This window comes from Hesperophylax consimilis, chromosome 27 (assembly GCF_061612785.1).
Source record: "Hesperophylax consimilis isolate HC1 chromosome 27, BYU_Hcon_1.0, whole genome shotgun sequence".
Lineage (NCBI taxonomy): Eukaryota > Metazoa > Arthropoda > Insecta > Trichoptera > Limnephilidae > Hesperophylax > Hesperophylax consimilis.
The window spans coordinates 13285880-13305940 of NC_142862.1; the positions used below are offsets into that span (position 1 = coordinate 13285880).

At 33.0% G+C, this 20061-nt stretch overlaps 1 protein-coding gene across 7 annotated transcripts in view; it reads right to left on the reverse strand.

The window, feature by feature from the left end:
- The window catches only part of da (transcription factor daughterless), a 142862-nt gene that overhangs the window by 86986 nt on the left and 35815 nt on the right, over positions 1-20061 (reverse strand). For all 7 annotated transcript variants that reach the window (XM_089648174.1, XM_089648175.1, XM_089648176.1 and 4 more), the window contains exon 2: positions 2091-2143. In XM_089648174.1, the coding sequence (XP_089504300.1) occupies positions 2091-2143 (53 nt within the window). The remainder of the gene's footprint in view (positions 1-2090; positions 2144-20061) is intronic.

Consider the following 20061-nt stretch of genomic DNA (forward strand, 5'->3'; position numbering starts at 1 on the left):
TAACTTTTTTACGAAGCTAATTCCAAAATAATGTTTAATTAAACTTATGATGCTCACTGTACAAGAATATTGTTTATCGTGTGAACGTTATTATTCAAATTTAAGTTTCAGTTTCAGTGCCGGCAATCTGGGCGTTTATTTTATTTTCATTTGTGTACATAGATTTCTTTTACCCACCTCACTAGACAAAGTCTGTTCCGAGGCGGGTATGTTATGTAAATTTATGTCTTATCTTATTCATTGCCAATTTATGACTTAAAATTTACCTATGTCTAACTAAAGGTATACCTATTAATAAATCATTTAAAATGTCCCAAAGAACTTGTTTTATTATAGGCATAGATTTAAAACTCTAAAAACAAGGTTGGTAGATCGAGGTCTTTATTATACGAATGATTAGACATCTAAGTCCACTGTGCTGGATCCCGCAAATACCTGGATCCAGCGGGACTAAGATTGTTCAGTCCCGCAAATACCTGGATTGACATTTTCTTGCGGGATTGCATTCCCTAGTTACATCCTTATCATTAATCATCGTTTCTAAACGGAACGTTTTAAATCGGAATTTTTTTTCAATTTATATTTGTGTTTCAGGCTAATAATTATTGCTTATAATATTTTGTTATCCTTTGTGCTTTGCAAAAAAACCTTGTCTTGTAAAAACAAATTTTACCTTTAATAAAAAAAAGTAAATATTTATATTTCTTACGTGCATCGCATCGCTTATTTATTAAATGAGAATACACCAAGTATCATCAATAATTTGATTCGGAGTTAGTTCAAATGCCCTCGCTTTTTTATTACATAAGATATACACCATTTAAAACCAATAATTTGATTCGGAATTAGTTGAAAATCAAATTCCACCTCACAGATGAAAAATGTGTCGGTATGCGAAAAAATCTATTTAGTTTCAACAGAATTTGTCTTCCCACTAGCATAACTATCGAGTAACCATATAGGTGTAATAGAGCCACTAGTTTTGCGAGACGTGTGCCATTACATTCACATTTTAAAGAAAGAAAATGGTTCGCGTGTGGTAGCATTATCTACAGAAAAATAATATGGAAAAAAATCATGCCATCTTTGATACTAACGATTCCTAATCGAAGACAACAGAATCCTATGTGCAAAGAATTAATGGCAAACAAACTTTTCTCCGCAGTTAACTAAGCAATAGATAAGCTAGGTACCATGAAGACGAGTCAATTAATGATAAATAGTTTCTAAAATAACCAAACCTAACAACGCCAAACAGAATCTAACTAAGTCGATCGAGTGACAATCTTCATCTAATGCGACACAAGACAGCTAAATAATAAAACAAAACATGTCAATCTTCTCGGAACTGTGACCTGTACTTATCACAACCTTAACTCATCATAACACTATTATAATTAATTATAACGTTTGTAAAATACGTTCTCAAAATGTTGATTAGAATTTTAGACTGCTTACCAGTAGAAATAAATTAGATAAATTAAAATAATTCTTGCAGATAGCGAGTACAGTAAATTTCAAATTATTCGGGATTCTTGTATGGCATGTTCGTAAAAGACTACGTTTTGATTGCAGTGCCCGAATTCGAGAGTGCATAAGAAAAATCGAACAAAAATAACGAATCATTTTTTGTAGCCAATATTAATTAATTTATTTGGTTTAATTATTGTTTGCCAACGTTAAAATCTAAAAATGTGTTTTTCAAATATCGGGGACCTAGGTTCCCTAATTGAACGTCCCGAAGGAAAATCAGCGTTGTACTTGTAAAAATAGTTACGGTGTAAATTGTTATTTAAAAAAAAGAGATCACTTCAGAGACCTGTCGAAACTGTTCTGGTGAACACATTCCTCTATTCCATTAAGAATATATATATCACATAAAACTTTTTTTCATTTCACTGTGCTCGATAACGACACATAAATACATCACAATAGCTCTACCTGGTACCTACTGTGGAAATAAAACGACATAATATCACATTTACTAATCATATTGCTAAATAGCGAACAACAAGCGCGAGAAAAAACATGGAAAATAATAATGTGAATTATTGAAAATATTTAAACATGTATTATTAAAAAAAACTCACCATTCCATTGTCCATGCCGGCATATGGAGACTGGAATCCAGCTTTTTCTGTGACTGCAATTTAAAAAATAAACATCTCGTAAAAAAGCACAGAAGTTTGAGAAACTGTTGTCGCCATTTAATTTACTATCAATTTTCAATTTACTATCATTAAATATTATTATTACTATTTTTTGTCAAATTGACAGTAAAATTGTTTTATGGATAAATCATATTATTATTAATTCTGATACATAAAAGAGGTTGATATTAGAATTAGACACGTTTTTGATAACCTTTAAACTCGAAAGAGTTCAAATGGATAATAATACTGAAATTGATTCTATAATAACGTAAGCGATAAATTTATAAACAGAACTTAATAACAAATCGTTTTTACTTTTCTATTCAAAAAACGTTTATAAATAATTAAATACATAGATACGGGAGTTGGAAAATTTTAGTTGGACAGCTTTCGTTAAACTCAATTTATTCCACTTTGTTTTATTTATCATCTTCCCGAAACACTCAACTTTATATTCCAAGTTTTAGGCACTTTACACACAGTTTAACACTTTATATAATAATATTGTTGGCGTAAAGTTAAGTCACGGATAAATCCCACTTAAGTTATATCGTTAAACTCACCATACAGTTTATGTTTTATTAATCATGTTTTTGACACTTAAACATCCCTTCACTTAAAAGAAAAAAAACTGAAAATTTATTTATTAAATAAAAGTACATTTTTTTTCTCATTTTTGTAAACATTTTTATTATATTGACATCGTTTTGGGCTTTATATTCTGAAATGATACATGCTTTCCTACGATGCGCACAATTCGAAAAACAAAAACTCTATTTTTCAAACCTAAAATTCTAGATATATCTGAGAATGATTTAAAAAATTGCATTTTAAGGAAAGTAGTTTCGCGGAATTAGAAAAATTCATCAAAATTCCAAGTAAATTTTCAAGTTCTGTAATTATTTTAGTTATGTGAAACAAATGGCCCGTAATTATATAATAATAGAACTTGAATAGAACCTTCGTTAAAATGTTTAAATTCTGCGAAACGACAAACAGTTCCATATGCATATTTATCTCATGGGTATCTCCGACTTATTCCACCATTCACTACTATATGTATATTACAATGTTAATGTTAAAAAAAAACTACATTACATCGACCTTAATTCGACCACGTATCTCATTCCGGTGCTCGATTATTTCAAAGGCCAAGATGTATTCTACTCGCAGTATTTAATTAAAGCATCTGAAACATTTCTAGGCGACCAAATTTTCAAAACAAAAACACATGATTTTGCATTACCTACTACGTCTGGCATCGCCTTAAATAATATTATAAGTCATAGCAAGTCTTCCATTCATTTCAGGTAGGGTCGAATGGACCAGATACTAAACTAGCTTTATTGCACAGACAGATTATTCCGTTCATTCAATGTCTGAAATTATTCGCACTGTGCATAGAAAAGTCACCATTCGAAGTACAATATCTTAACCACAGAGGAAGAAATGAAGACGAAAAATATAGATAGATAGTGTTAATCAGCCCGAAATAGGTACCCCCATCAGGAGAGCAGATTAGGTGAAGGGGTGCGAATAAACTGAATAAATAGGGGTCTCGTTGGCGCCCGTGACCTAAAAAAGGTCATCCTTGAACTTTGCTCCACGCATCAGGCGTTTGAAATCATTTCAAGCAACACGGTAAAAGCTTTTTGTAATTTATTTTTACGCAGAAGAACATATTATTGCAATACAATAGTATATTACATCGAAGCACCAGAATTCGCAATAGTCCGTAGACCTAGACAATCCAGACAGAAACATATATATTCCAGCTTATGACGGCAGAGCGCACTGTTCAAAAGTAGGTGACGATGCAAAGGATTTTCTGCTTTATAGTTAGGATTTGTGTTTTATATTAGTGTAGACATTGCAAATTTACAAGTATGACGAAACTTAAACAATCGACAACATAGTTATTCAACCGGTTGAATGTTTTTTTGTTTATTTCTAGATGATACATATTTCGTCTTGATTGAATGATTACCAAAGATCTAGGGTCTATTTCGATTAGAACATTCCATTCTTGCTTGTTTTTGTCAAAAGTTTTCATTATTTTAAAAGGTCTCGTCCAGTTGTTTTATTTCATTTCGACATACAAAATTTTTGTAATTTATTTTTACGCAGAAGAACATATTATTGCAATACAATAGTATATTACATCGAAGCACCAGAATTCGCAATAGTCCGTAGACCTAGACAATCCAGACAGAAACATATATATTCCAGCTTATGACGGCAGAGCGCACTGTTCAAAAGTAGGTGACGATGCAAAGGATTTTCTGCTTTATAGTTAGGATTTGTGTTTTATATTAGTGTAGACATTGCAAATTTACAAGTATGACGAAACTTAAACAATCGACAACATAGTTATTCAACCGGTTGAATGTTTTTTTGTTTATTTCTAGATGATACATATTTCGTCTTGATTGAATGATTACCAAAGATCTAGGGTCTATTTCGATTAGAACATTCCATTCTTGCTTGTTTTTGTCAAAAGTTTTCATTATTTTAAAAGGTCTCGTCCAGTTGTTTTATTTCATTTCGACATACAAAATTTTACCAAACTGATTCGGAGGAGTTGAAAAAATCATAAAAATGGACTCGCCCAAGTGTGTTTGAATTTGAGGGTGAACGGATAAATCATCAAAATGATAATTCATCACATCTTTAAAAAGTTATATAAAGTCACGGAAAGTAATGAAACAAAAACTTTATTAACTGGGTTCAGTAGGTTAGGTTAGGTTTTAATTTTTTTTTCATTGTTTCTAACGACTTTATATCACTTTTTAAAGGTGTGTTGAATTGTCACTGTGTTGAGTTATCATGGAACCGAATTTGAGATATCTATTTATAAAAGTTGGCCACATCCGGGGGAGTGGAAACATGATAAAGAAAGCATGTACATGTATACAATCAGAAGAGACCAGTAGAATACAGATAGACAACAAACTGATTATTGTTTGTTAAATTAAATAAAAAATGGTAGAACCTGCAGACAAGCTGCCTTGTGGCAGCTTGGCGTTACTGCTTTTTTGTTATTATTAAAATTCTAGTATTATCAATATTTTTTATAACAAAAAAATCAATATTTTTTTTAATCAAAAAATATTTTAAGATAATCAGAAGCGCCCTTCTCCAATCTTATATTGATTAACCTGTTTATTGTGGTTATTCCGACAAAAAATATCAAATATATTTGGGATTTTTTTAATGATAAAAAAAGAGTTCTTGGACCAAAGGTCGTCGACACCTGCGTTTGGCAGCTAGACTGTAACTTCTATCTCCCGTCAGGTAGATTATACCAGATACTCGTAGGTCCGCCTTCCCTGTAATATATCGGGTCCAATTCCGCTAAGTGTGCCTTGCGCCCCGAGACGCTGTTTGATATAAGGAGCCATGAATTCATCTGATGGGGGTACATTATTCAGTACCCACCCAGCGAAGGAGGGAGAAACTACCCGTTTATTGGTACCTACGCACTCACTCATTCACTCCCCATACACGTGTGATACGATAAAAGAGCATTCGTGGCTTTGCGCAATGACAACTAAAAAATAATATTAACCGGTTGACATAAAATCCAAATTTTATCTCAATGGATATAAAACATCCCACATGTTTGTTTATTTTGAAAAATATGCGCATTTAGAAAAAAAATACTAAATATTAGACTTATAAAATCGTATAAAACCATTTTACTGACAAACGCTGAAATTGTGTTTACAGATGAAGTGTTCACTATTTTACATCTTTTCATAATTTAAAAAAAATAATTAACAATAAGATGAAGGGTCTAATTTGACAATTAAATGATTATTTCAAAGCTCCAGAGTTCATCGTGGAAATGACTACGAACCTAAAATAGTTCAGTTTACAGAAAATGCAGTACCCAGTTTATTGCTCGAGAAAACGCGCAATAAACTGGGCATTATATCAAGGTACTAGCTGACGACCCGGCGACATGGAACATCTTCGCGGACTTGTCTGTAGGCCTTTTTATGATATAAAATTCTGTAGTACATTATTTTTATATATCTCATGAGGTTTAGCCAGCGTTAACAATGTAGTGCCCGAAAATATATTTTTACGAATTGATTATAAAACATCGACATTTCTCTACTTTCTATAAATATAATATGCATGTTTTATATATGTAAACCTTCCAGAAGAAATTCTCTAAATGGCAGTGAAAACATATCAAAATCCGTTCAGTAGTTTAGAAGAACTAAGCGCACAAACAGACAGACGCGGATAGCGACTTTATTTTATACTATTTAGAGATTATTATCCCATAACAGGTCAGTTTCCCACTCTGCTGAAAAGATTTTACTTTTACATATACATTTCACTTAGGTGTCATTTTTAACACTCGGTACCCTATATATTTTTGATTTGTGAAGGGAGGGTCGTGTTCTATAGAAGTAAAAATAGTTGATGGATTCGGTTCGAGCTTTCTAAATCCGAAGGGATAAATGGGTGTGTACTTTTCCACGGTATAAATGTATCTACCTAAAGGCGTTAATAACTGTAATGCTCTATCCGGTTGACATACTTTTTAGCTTTAAAATAGTTAAAAGGAATGATATAATGGCCATGTTCCATATCCGAATGGCGTTATTATGAAATAGTGAAAATGGTGCAAGTTCTATTAGGGGGGAAGGTGACTGGATAACTCAACAAAATACTTTTTTTTTTTTTTTACCAATTATAAAAAACTTTATTCGTTTAAATATGATGTTATTCAGCAGTCCAGGACAGGTTGAACTGAATGAATTTTTTTTATTTTTTTATTAGTAAAAAAAGATACACGAATTACATTACACAATATAATACAGTTATTAATTACATAATATAATATAAGTATTTGATGTACCCCCATAAATAAGCAGGGCTTGTGTGTATGGGGGGTGTTGTTATATTGGTTTAAATTTGATATGATTCAGTTCAACTGTTCGGAATACTTTTTAAGGTGGCTCTTGAATTCATTTATATTTGCATTCATGTCTCTAATTTTTTCTGGTAATGAGTTAAAAAAATTAACTCCGAGATATTCATGGTTGAACTGTCCTATTGTTTTTTTTTTACATTTAGGAGTAGGAAGTATTGACGTTTGTCTAAGATTTCTGTTATTTTTAAAGGGTGCAATTTTATTTTGAATATTGTTTTTTATAAATTTGTAATGTTGCATGGTAGAAGTATAATGCACTTAATTTTCTGACCTTAAATTGTTTGAATAAAAGTTCGGACGAATATGAATAGGGTTTTTTAAATATGGTTTTTATTATTAGTTTTTGTGATAGGTAAATTGTTTGTGTTTGATTTTTATATGTACCGCCCCAGCCTATAATGCCGTATTGTATAATTTATTGACAGAAAGCGAAGTATGTGGTTCTAAGTAATTTTTCGTTCAAAATATCTCTTAAACATCTAAATATATATGTTAGTTTCCTTATTCTGTCGTTCAGAATATTTATATGTGGGGACCATTTTAAGCGCTGGTCTATTGTTATGCATAGGTACTTAATATCGGTCTTGCTTTCTATATTTGTACATAACATATTGCATTTGTGGTTTTCTGTCTTTTTCACAGAGTAGATAATTATGTTTATTTCTTTAGGTGTTTCTTGTTTTTTAATGAAAAATGGTAAATAATAAGTTTTTTTAGAATTTAAAGTCAACAGGTTTTCATCAAACCATAATTTTAGTTCATTGATATCTGTATTTGCCATGTTATTTAATTCTGATCAGGTGTTTGCTTTTAGTAGTAGGACTGTATCGTCAGCGTAAGAGACAATGCCTCCATATTTGGAAATATTGAATATATCATTGACATATATAATAAATAATAATGGTCCCAAAACCGTGCCTTGGGGTATTGAAAAGTCGCTATATTTTGAATCACTGACTTGATTGAGTAATTTTACTTGTTGAGGTCTATTATGTAAATAACTAGTTTTCCATGCTAAGACTTTTCCAGTAATCCCTACTGATTTTAATTTACTTATTAATTTTTTATGTAACATACGTAACTATTTAATCTTGTTTTTGCTTCATCACTTTTAATGACTTTATATCAACTTTTAAAGGTGTGTTGAATTGTCATTTTGAGGAATTGTCATGGAACCTTCCTCGGCTGGCCTCCGTCATGGCTCAAGTAATATTTTCTGCTTACACTGATGTCAATAGGAGATTTTCAAGGAAATTTTATATTTTTTTTAATAAGAAAAATGGAACTTTTCGATAAAAAATACGTGAAATTGACTAATTACCAATTTTAATTGATTGTAATAATTTTAGTTTTAATTTAGAAAAATACAGTTTTTTTGCATTTAGTACGTTTTTTTCAACGAGTGTGGGAATTATTACAATATTCCCCCTGTTTCCGACGGAGGCCAGCCGAGGAATTGAACTCATGACGCCTGGGTGGGAACCAGATGCCAACTCAGCCACTGATATAGAGGCAGAATAACTATACATAGAGGATTGAACCACAAACGCTTGAATGAAAACCTGTCACTTAAGTATTCGACCACACTTCGGTAGGTCTGATAATTAATTTTTTAAATAAAAATATATAAAACATATTTAGGACATATGTAAATACAATACATTTGCCGTACTTACCTAACCCCCTCAAGCCTAAAACATCCGGTCTCGCCATACGACAAGACTTCACCATTATCCTGTATCACATTTCTACCAAATATACGTGTGTCGCCGGTTCCCGTGCGGGTCAGCGGAGCATGAATTTCAGCCACAACTACCCAACTAGCGGATAGGTAGGACCTGCACAAAGGCGTTTCGAGAAACTCCCGGAACCCCGGGCAAATAGACTCGGCCATGAAACGGTTTATATAAGGTAGGTTACGAGTAGGATGGAGTTGAGTTATAAAGTAAGCGCCGAAGGGAATATATCTTGCGCTTCCCCCAACACTAGATGAATGTTTTGCATTTATTTGAGATTTTTTATGATTATCTGTCAAACATTAAATACAATATGGAAACACAAGTTGTTATTGAAAATTCGCTATAGTACAATCAAATCTACAATTCTCTGTAATCAGCTGGGGAGCTGCATACAAAACAAATCTTCTTCCTGTTGAAATTGTACAACGTCTAATTATAAAAATAATATTGAAAAAAACCAAGAGATTATCCAACACACCGAATTTTTGAAGAATTTAACGGATTAAAATTTAATGATCTTATCCAAAAAAAAAATAATTCAAATAATAAATAAAAAACAAAATCACGACTTTTAACTGAAATTCGTACTCGTCAAAAATATATTTCCAACACAAAAATGTAACACCACTTTTGCTCAACATCATTACATATACCTAGGGAAAAGATACTTCAACAGCCTACCCGAAAATATCAGAACAATCGAAAACGATAAACACTTACTAAAAGCGATTAAAGGGAAGTTCAATGAAAAAATACCAAAATGATGAAACTCTTTTTAATTAATTATAAATTTTAATATTCATAATTATAAACACTAAATATTCTCCATCTTGATGCTCACAACTCTTCTAGACACAAGCTCCAGCTTCTATAGAAGAGAAACATTTAAAAAAATTAAAAGCAGTGAAAATTAATTTTATGAATTATTTTGGTTAACATTAATGATTATACTCTGTAAATTGATTAATTATTTAAGAAAGTTATATTTTATGGAGATTCCTTTATATAGACTTTCTCGCTGGAATGCGTGATCTAGATCGTCTAGTCTAGAGGTTAAGACGAAAAATTGCAAGGATTACGTTTGTCCCCGATAATTTAACCAGAGCTAGACAGCACAGGCTTTGTATTTTTCCAAGAGGCAGGACCAATCTACCAATAATCATGCACTACGTTATTAAACCACATATCTTCCACAAAAGCACATTTTTCAGTCGAATCTCAGTGAATTCAAGATTAGAATAAGTAGTTTTTAACACGATGCTGCAACGCAACTAATATAATTAATGTACTCTTATGTATGTTATAAATTGTAAATGTTGTGAAATGTTACTGTTAATCGAATCACTCACGTATGAAATAAATAAAAATCCACTTGCGATTATTTTTGATTTACGTGAGTGAAGTCAAATGTGTTGACCGTTTCACTATTATGCCCAGAATTATTTAACATTCTGATTCAAAGGCAAATGTGTCACTTCTCCAACAGGCCCCGGGGCGACTGCCCATGTTGCCCAACAGTCGCCGCGCCAATGGCACTACCTACCCACCAGATAGGAACTAAAATCAACAATGTATATTATGCTGAAGTAACTATCGTCCTAGGTAGTAAATATTTTGACTGGCGAAATGTCAGAACAGGGGACAAAAGTTGGGTTAGAATACGCCATGTTGAATGCTCGGAGCAGGCGCGGGAAGTTACTTTAGCGTTGATATCATACGTAAATAATGCTGTAAAACGTTTCACGATAGTATGTATTAGGTGGGTGCTTTATGTGGGTGGAGGTTTCAGAAAAAGTTTTTCAGATTTCTTAATGATTTAAAATATTGTAAATTTATTAAAAATCTACTCAAACTATTCGTTATTCTGTTAAAAACGGGACTGGAGGCCTTTAAAGATGGAATCGACTATATATACTAACTATCAGTAAAGCACAAATATGTTATGGGTAATTCGCAACGCGTGTTCTTAAAAATTATAACGTTTTCGCATTTCGTCCATTATATTTATTAGGACAAGGCCATCTTGATATATTCTAAATGGCTAATATTTTATTAGGAAATGGCCATGCAGTCAAATTTTGAACAGTATTTTGATAAATCATCCGTACTCATTTTTCTCCGTGTACCCGACGAACTTTCTTTTGGGGATGGTAGAACTTCACTATTTGCAGCTAGACAGAGAGGGTATGCCGCCACCCACTTATTCAGACTGCTACGAGACTATATTGAGAATTCAGCTATTTTCGAGAGCGTGAATCTCTATTTTCCCGGTGACTATCTAAGACAGCGTCATCATAGATAGCCTGAAGGACCGACCTGCCAATGGTTCTCCCAGAATATATTGCTCCTGAACCAAATCTCTTCCGATATGAATACAGATATATTACTTTATCGATTGACATGATCTTCGCCACAGCTTGAATTTTAAAAAATCTTCGTTCTATTTTTTGCAAATACATACTACCTACATGTAGTATGTATTTTTAGATAAAAGAAAATTATTTAAAAAGAGTACACATTATTGTCATATTATTTTAATAATATTTTGTTTAGTTAATTATTTAGCAGATGATGAGTTAGCCCGTTCTAAAACCGTGTCAGAATTATAAAGAAAACATATTTCACGAAAAAAACTACACATCACTTCAATAATACATACAATTTCTTACCAAATCAGTCTGTAAAGCTTTAGGGATTTTTTGGAAAAATGAACATAATTTACAAAAATAGCAATTTAGGTTGGATTTAGGAAATCAATGTTCACCAATTTCCATTCAGATGGGCCTTCAAAGGACTTTCATTAAGGACTACTCATTTTGTCAACTATTGAAATTGCAACGATAAAAAAATTAGGTTTAAATATATAAAAATATTAAGATAATTTTGTACTAATTAATTTTAATTTTCGCAACTAACTTGTAGCATCTGCCCAATTCTTGCGTAAATACGATCTAGGATTATTTATGAAAATATAATAATATTGCAATAAATGGTCGACAACCTCTAAAATTATGAACCTAGCTCGAGTTAACTACCTACTACGGGCATTAAAATTTGACAAATCCACTTTAAGACCCTCGTATTGGGGCTTAGCCGGTAAGTATATCCCTTTTTATGAAGAGCGTTCAGAAATTAATAACAAGGGGTGTTTTCAGTTCACTGACCCTTTTGAAATACTGTTACTACTATTTGAAGGGAGAACGAGATAATATATTGAACTATATATTTTGTGTCGTCGTTTGACACGATCTTCACCACTGCCACAATTAAAAATATATTTTTTGTTCTGAGTTTAGTGAAGCACAAAAAATCAAAAAAAAATATGAAGAAATTTTTTTAAAACTTTTTTACGAAGAGTTTTGTAATTTATTGTCGGTGGTCGGACTGTGTGGAAGAGCATTGGATCAGAACGGTATGGACTCAGGATTGGAGGCGAAGGGCGAGAGACTACTGTCAGTGGTGAACATTTTGGTCGAAGCCAAATCCCACCCCGGGATGTATTTCATGCTCATATTGAGACGGCATGTAGCACTTCACTGAGAATTCTGGGCTTTGTTCTACGCACTGCAAGGAATTTTAGAGATACCCGGGTGCTTACAGTTTTATTTAATTCCTTAGTAAGGATTGGACTTGAAACAGGGGTCGGTGATTTGTAGTCCACACCAAGTAAAGTATTCTCTCATGTTGGAGAGAGTTGAGAAGAAATTCCTTAGATTTCTCTACATGAGGGAGTATGGCTACTACCCGTGGCTCTATCCTACTGACTTTATTTTGGGTATGCTCGGAATGAACTATCTACGAGTCAGGAGGGATGTGCGCATTGCTACACATTTCTTCAGACTAATTCGTGGATGGTTTGAAAACTCGCTTATCATGGAGAGCATTCATTTCTATGTTCCCCATGGTTATCTTCGTCACCGACAACTCCCGGCCTGCAAGACTAACTTGCCAATGGTCATGCCTGTGGGGAGGGCAATCTTGCTGTTGAACAGAATCAATTCGGATATCGACATTTTTAGCATCAATGAAGCTGCCTTTAAAAGGCAAGCTCTATTATTACTGGTATAGTTGATATACACACTGTTTATATTAATGTAAGAATGTTTATTTCCAAATGTATTTTAAAAACGAATTAAAATTTTGTAATGTTTTTAAAATGAATAAACTGAATTGAATTGGTGATTAGCAGCGCCCTTGAGGCGATTTTTACGATTTTGAAAAAGGCGCTATATAAATTAGCCAAATATTATTTAAAACCATTTGGGTAAACTCGGTTTACTAAACTTAATTTTAAACATAGTTTTTTCATCACATTTTTTCAATTTTCTCACGGAATCCTATTGTCGTCATCAATACAAAATAAAATGTATGCAATTTATTATTGTGAAAATATAATATTATATTTCTAAATCAAGTTTTTTTTTAAATTGTGTACATAAAAATCATTTAAGACATGGCACATTGATGCATAATGCATCAGCTCAATATTTATTTATTTATTTTCTTCCACAGCCCGGCCGCACGGCACCCCAAACCAATAATTAATAAACATAAACAATTACTTGCAACGATGCACCCCTCCATCCCCGTATTATAACAATACACACTACAATATGTAATGGGATTTCACACTGTTCCACCCTCCCTAATGCACCAAGGCAGGGGGAGGTTGGGTGCACTGGATTGGGTCGGGTTGCGCGGAGATGACCCGCGGATCACACGCTCGGGTGGAGAAACCGGTCATGGATTTATTTATTATTTATTAACAAAGCTCGTCAGCTAGGGGGGTCCACCCTTACGGACTTTTTAACAACGGGGCATTCGGATTCACATCTCAAAAGGGCTTGTTAATTAAATTTATATCAGATTGAAGTATCTGTCATTATATGAGATAGCAACGATGGTAACTATCTCCCGATGAGAGACGAACTGTTGTTCTCAGTTAAAGTTTTGAATATTTAAAATAGCCATTAATTGAAAAATAAGTCAAGAAGGGAATGTTTGTGATTGCTATCATCATATTATTTATTTTGTTCAAATGTTTCAAAGTTTGTCCCAAATTTAATCGCTTCTTCTTTAAAATCAATTCTAATTTTAAAACAAATGGCAGGAGAAAACTAATAAAAAATATATTCACTAAGTAGGTAGGTAGGTACCCCTTTTTATCCAACATTATAATAAAATAATAGTAAAATACATGAGTTGGTTTGATCGATAGTTCATATTATGCCCGCCTGCGCGTAATATATAAGTGTTTAAATCTGTATGGTTACAGAAGTGATAAAAATGACGAATTAACAAAATATTAAAAGACAATGTTCAAGATTAGATTCACGTTTTAAAGTTTTCGACCAGACCGCGCGTTCAAATCATTTACACTGAAAAGGCAAACCGGACTGAAACCGTTTCTATTTTTCGTCTCTTTGCAAAACCAACAAAAACATTGGATCCGTAGAATCAATATAGGCGTACCGTCGATAGTTCCGTTGTAATCTCTCCCTCTTTCTCATAATCGTAGCATGTAATGGTACGTATACACTTGCGAACAAAAACGCGAACCGAGCCACGAATTACGGGAATGAAACGAAGCAACTGCAAGCGGCGTTTAGCGCCATTTGCGGTTTCTTAGTTTCTTTCCCAATAAGTTGAGGTTCAGTTCGGCTCGCGTATGTATACGTAGCATAAGAGAATGATACGTTACAACGGAGATCTCGGTGGCAGAACTATATGGTATAATATAAAACGATTTATTCTCAATTAGGGAGGTATTAATTAACGGCTTGGAATAATACTATACTTTATACCTACATAATATTTTATGAATATTTAAAAAATCTTAAATTATAGAAATATATTTCAAAATATTGCACATTGATATGTGGGATTTTTTTGTTAACGCCTCTTTTATTTGTGTTTTTGTATTTTCTTTTTATTACCCTGTATTTTATAACTGTTCCAGTGTATTAATTTTTTTTCAATAAAAAATAAACATAATATTATATATAACTAATTAAACATCCGCCGTATTCCCGAAGATATAGGCAGAGGATAGACCGCCACACAACACTTGGCAACATTCCTTAGTGCATTCACATTCATACATCGATGGCCTAGCGCACACATGCGTTAAGGCGATGCCATACGTAGTAATGCAAAATCATGTGTTTTTGGTTTAAAAATTTGGTCGCCTAGAAATGTTTCAGATGCTTTAACCCTTTCAATACCAGACTTTTTCCAGCCAACGAAAAAAATGTTTGTCTACATTTTTGAGTTCTGTGATTTTTTTCAATATTTTTACAAAAAAAAAAAAAAAAATTTTCCATACGGTTTTCGAAATATTTCATGTTCCTGAGGAAGAACATTGGGGCTTAGGGGGTGTAAGTCAAAGAACGGGTAGTACAAGGAGCATACACAATTTTAAAGTGTTTTTAATTGTTTAAACAGAAAATAAATACACAAAAATCAATTCTATTAATCTGTAAAGGCAAGAATATTAAATTGCAATTTAATATTATGCCAAAATAATTTCATTAAAAAAGAAAAAATCAAAATATATATATTTTTTTAAAAACGGACCATTACCCTAAATTAACGTAAGAAAAACAAATAGAACAAACAAATATTAGTGGTGAAATAAAACAAAACAATTTCTTTCTCTTTGGAGACACACACCGACATTCGTGCTTTTGCCCGTGTAAATTTCAAAATCAAAGACGAGCCCACTGGCGCTCGGGATAAGATTTTGATGCCCCACTTGTGTGGCTTGTTTTTAATATATTGTTTCAAATTACTTCTCTCTTTGAACGGTATCATGAGCTTGTCTACAGAATTGAATTCCTCAGGTTCGATCTTAGCCATATTTTCAAGGAGGGCATTTACCATCGGCCTTATTTGAAATAATTTGTCGTAACCCTCTTGTCCTCTTGGAATCAACGAGCTATTGTGATTTAAATGAAGACACCAGCGTAACTCAGAAAAACGATTTCTAGGCATGACATCAACGATGAGAGAGAGCCTCGTATCATTGGCCCAGTAAAGGTGGAATGCCGGATACTTAAGGATACCCATCATGATGTGGTGTTGACGCTGGTGCTATTTTCTTGAGCTAATACAAATTTGTCTGCTCAAGAATATTTTTTATAATATTTTCATCTATGAAACATAAAAAATATTGTAGAGCAGACATATCCAGTGGTGGTTTTGAGAAAGTAACATCACAGTAGGAGTCCACATGATCGACATCTTTCTTGATCCACCGTAGATCGGTTCTCCGTCCATTGGAAGCTGAGGCTTCACTGGGCTGTCCTTGAGGCACGGTGCAGGACTCTAGCTCGTCTTCCACTGGCTGCTGCCTCTCTTCCAAAGTCTATAATTAAAAATATATAATTTATGGTTTAATTTAAAACCCAAATTTGTTCATATTTAAATCTACTTCAAACGCAATAATCGCTGTAATATAACAATAAGAAATAATGACAAAAGTACTAACATGGACTTCCACATCCATTCCAATAGCTTGGCTCAATGCCTCCACATTGGTTTCTTCTGCAGCATCCTGGAAATATTCAACTGACCAGCCCTCTTCATCTCCATCTTCCAACTCCAACTCCACGTCGGAAATATCTCCTTCCAACATCACGGTGATCTCCTCATGTGTCAAACCACGATGCTCCATCTATAAAAATGAATAAAATAAGTTAAAATCTACCGGAAAATAATAAAATAAATTAATATATCTTGAAAGAATCAAATAAAAACAAGTAAAACAATATTAAAAGGCCAAAGAAAGATTTCTATGAAAAACATCCACGAACGACCAAAGTGCCAGCTCAGGAACATGAATGTTATTACCGAAAACAAAATGAAAAACCAATGTTTTTGAATGAAAATCATATTTACATATCAGATTAGACATGTATATACAATATAATAATTATTTTCAACAAAAATATGCGATTTCTTACCTTTAAAATAATGTTGAAATCCGAGAAATGTCAAACCGTTAAAAGCTGCAAAACACGCGTTTTTAATTCGTAATAACAGTAATATTATGTGTTTTCAGTACGACATTTGTTTTATTCCTTATAAACAATATCTTCCTCAAGCGATATGCAAAATACGGGGCTATTTGGTTCGTAAAATCAAGAGAAATAAATGTTTTTCCTTCGTATTCCTCCAGAAGAACTCTAGTAAGGAAAGGGTTAATTAAATACTGCGAGTAGAATACATCTTGGCCTTTGAAATAATCGAGTATTTTTTAGATAAGTCTTTTTATAAGCCCAGAAAAAAAATAATGTAAAGGCCTATGAAAACTGCTTTAAAGTTCAAAATCTCCTACTTACGAACCCATTTTCGGTTATGATTTTATTGTATAGTGTGGAAAATTGAGGTATTTATAAAATGATCAAAAAAATAAATATTTATGCTTGAACATCCACAAAATAAAATAAAAGGCACTTTTTGGCCATGTTTTTTTCTTGCATAAATCAAAACAGGCGGATGGTGTTAAGCGGGAATTTAAACCTTATCGCCATCTACGTAAGGGTTGTTATTGATAGCGGCTTAATTTAAAATATTACACATCGCCTTAAGTGTAGTTTTAAGTAAAAAAAAAATTATGTGTCTGTAAAACATTTATCAAGATTACTTACTTTGTAAATAGATGATTCGTTGGAAATTTACATTACTTATTTCAGCTAGAATGCATAAAAGGAGGATATTTACATTAAATTTGTTGCTTTACATCGTATAACTAAGATGGAGTATAAATTAAATTTTCAAATTGCACTAAACACATGTGTGCGCTAAGCCATCGACATACTCTTATTCTGACTCTTGACAAGGCCCGACTCAAGTATCTGATTCATTTGACCGGGCCATGTCTTCCTCAGGCGTCCCCGACTTCTGCTACCATTCACATTTGCGTCGTATATTCTCTTTACACTCCTTTCTTTGTTCATTCGCTCTACATTCGCTCTAAAAAATAAACGTTATAAAGATTTCCAATTGTTAGAAAACGAATACATCACTTTTTAAAATCCAAAAAAAGTTACGGAAAAAGGACACGGTTCGTGGTAATTAGATTTTTTTATTGTGTTGTTTTTTTATATTTGTTTTAGACAGGTCTAACAAAAATGAGTAGTATTCAGTTTGATAGCAAGAAAACTATCACGTTTACAAATTTACACAATAGCTATTATAAGTGAGTTTTGTTACTAATGCTGAAATTTGTAGCTTTACTTGATACGGAGTTAGTATTATATTAAATTTACATTTATTTCTAGTATCAAAAAAATACGCGTTAAATACGGTGGTAGTATGATATTAAAATTACATTTATTTCTAGTATCAAAAAAATACGCGTTAAATACGGTGGTAGTATGATATTAAAATTACATTTATTTCTAGTATCAAAAAATACGCGTTAAATACGGTGGTAGTATGATATTAAAATTACATTTATTTCTAGCAACAACAAAAAAATACGTAATGCGTAATTAACCCTAAGGTCCAGGGGTGAAATTGTTGCAAAATAACTAACTTATTACGTGGGTACTTACCTACTTACAAGGTAGGATCATACTGCAACGCAAAACAACATAAGCAATGCATTGCGTACGTGGACCCAGTGTGATACCTACCATAAATGTTCTTAATTAATTCAATTATAACATTTTACGTAGAAGTTCCTGATGTTCGATACACAGGTTAATATTGCCACGTGAAGTTTGGTAGAATTCGATACCTAAAAGTTTACCAATATTGGAGTGTTGAATGGGTCTATTTTATAGGGTTACTCGAGCTGTCGCTTCGGTTCGCGGTTCGGTGGTAACGTGCTCACAATACAAACTACCGTGACGCGGGTTCGGGCACCGAGCGCGCGCAGCGCACGTGCGCGACGCACGAGCGCGCTGTAGAGCGAAATACATTGCGTGAAGCGAATCAGACATATTTTAATGACGCGTTAAACTCCGTGTCGCCTGTCGATATATTTGACGAATTTTAAAAATAATGTAAATTTAAAAGATGATACATGCTCGGTTCTCTTCGCCGAGAAGGAATTATACACAATGGTGAAAAACATTTTATTTAGTACCTACCTACTTAGTACAATTCATTTCACTGTCCTATCAGGTTAAAGCCTGTGACAGACCGCGCTATATGTTCGTGGCTTGTCTTAACATTGCTAATTTTTAGAGCCATTTTTGTAAAAAAATCACCTCAGAGACGCTTAAAACCCGTGACAGACCACGCTATAAGCGCGCTATATTTTCGTAGCTTGGCCTATTTCAGTACATCGCTCGCCATAAATTCCCATTTGTAGTGTATGCCGAGCGATATGCTGAAATAGGCGAAGCCATGATGCTTATAGCATAATGTGTCGCCTACCTAATTGTAATGTAATCCACGCAGTTTTTTTTTTCGAATGTAATTTTAACATTTACGCTTTGAAATGTATACAGGACAAAATCAGAATTGCTAGCGCCAATGTTGATGTAGAATATGCTTTTTATTTCATGAATAAAATGCCAATAGGCTAGATTAATGAAAGATGACGGCATATAAAATAATTTGTAATTCTATTTGAATTTTCTAAATAGTGTAAAGGTTCATATTTCATTGAAAACACCCCAAACATTCAGGTATATGTAGAAATAAAACCAGCTTATATATTCGTATAAATATTTTTTAGTTGTCTATCCCAAACGGAAGTTTTTTTTAAAGTCCAAATATTACCATCGTAAGAGGAAACGTCTTACGATTTTGCTAATTATCGGCCAATGTTCAAGAGGATAATAAAAAATGGTTCTACATAAAATATTATTGAAATATTTGCATCTAAATGGAATATTATTTATCCGCTGTATAGGCTTTTCTATCAGTTTTATCTCATTACCATTAGCCAGTTGTATTGGAATTTCCATAAATTATACATAAATCGGTAGAAATAGGGTATGCGGGGGCTTACACATCGGACAGAAAAAACGAGTAAATTTCATGATATCGGAGCTCACTGTCGGCTGCTTAACAACAAAAAATAATCGGTTTTAAATATTTTTGAAATATTGTAATTATTATAAATGTTTACTAGCATCAACAGATCACGAAACGGTATGAAAATGTCGTATGATAAAATTGCGGATGATTTCGCTATAAATAACCCTCTCATTTACCATTTAGTCAGTCGAGAAGTGAGCCCATATTGCAGAATGTACTA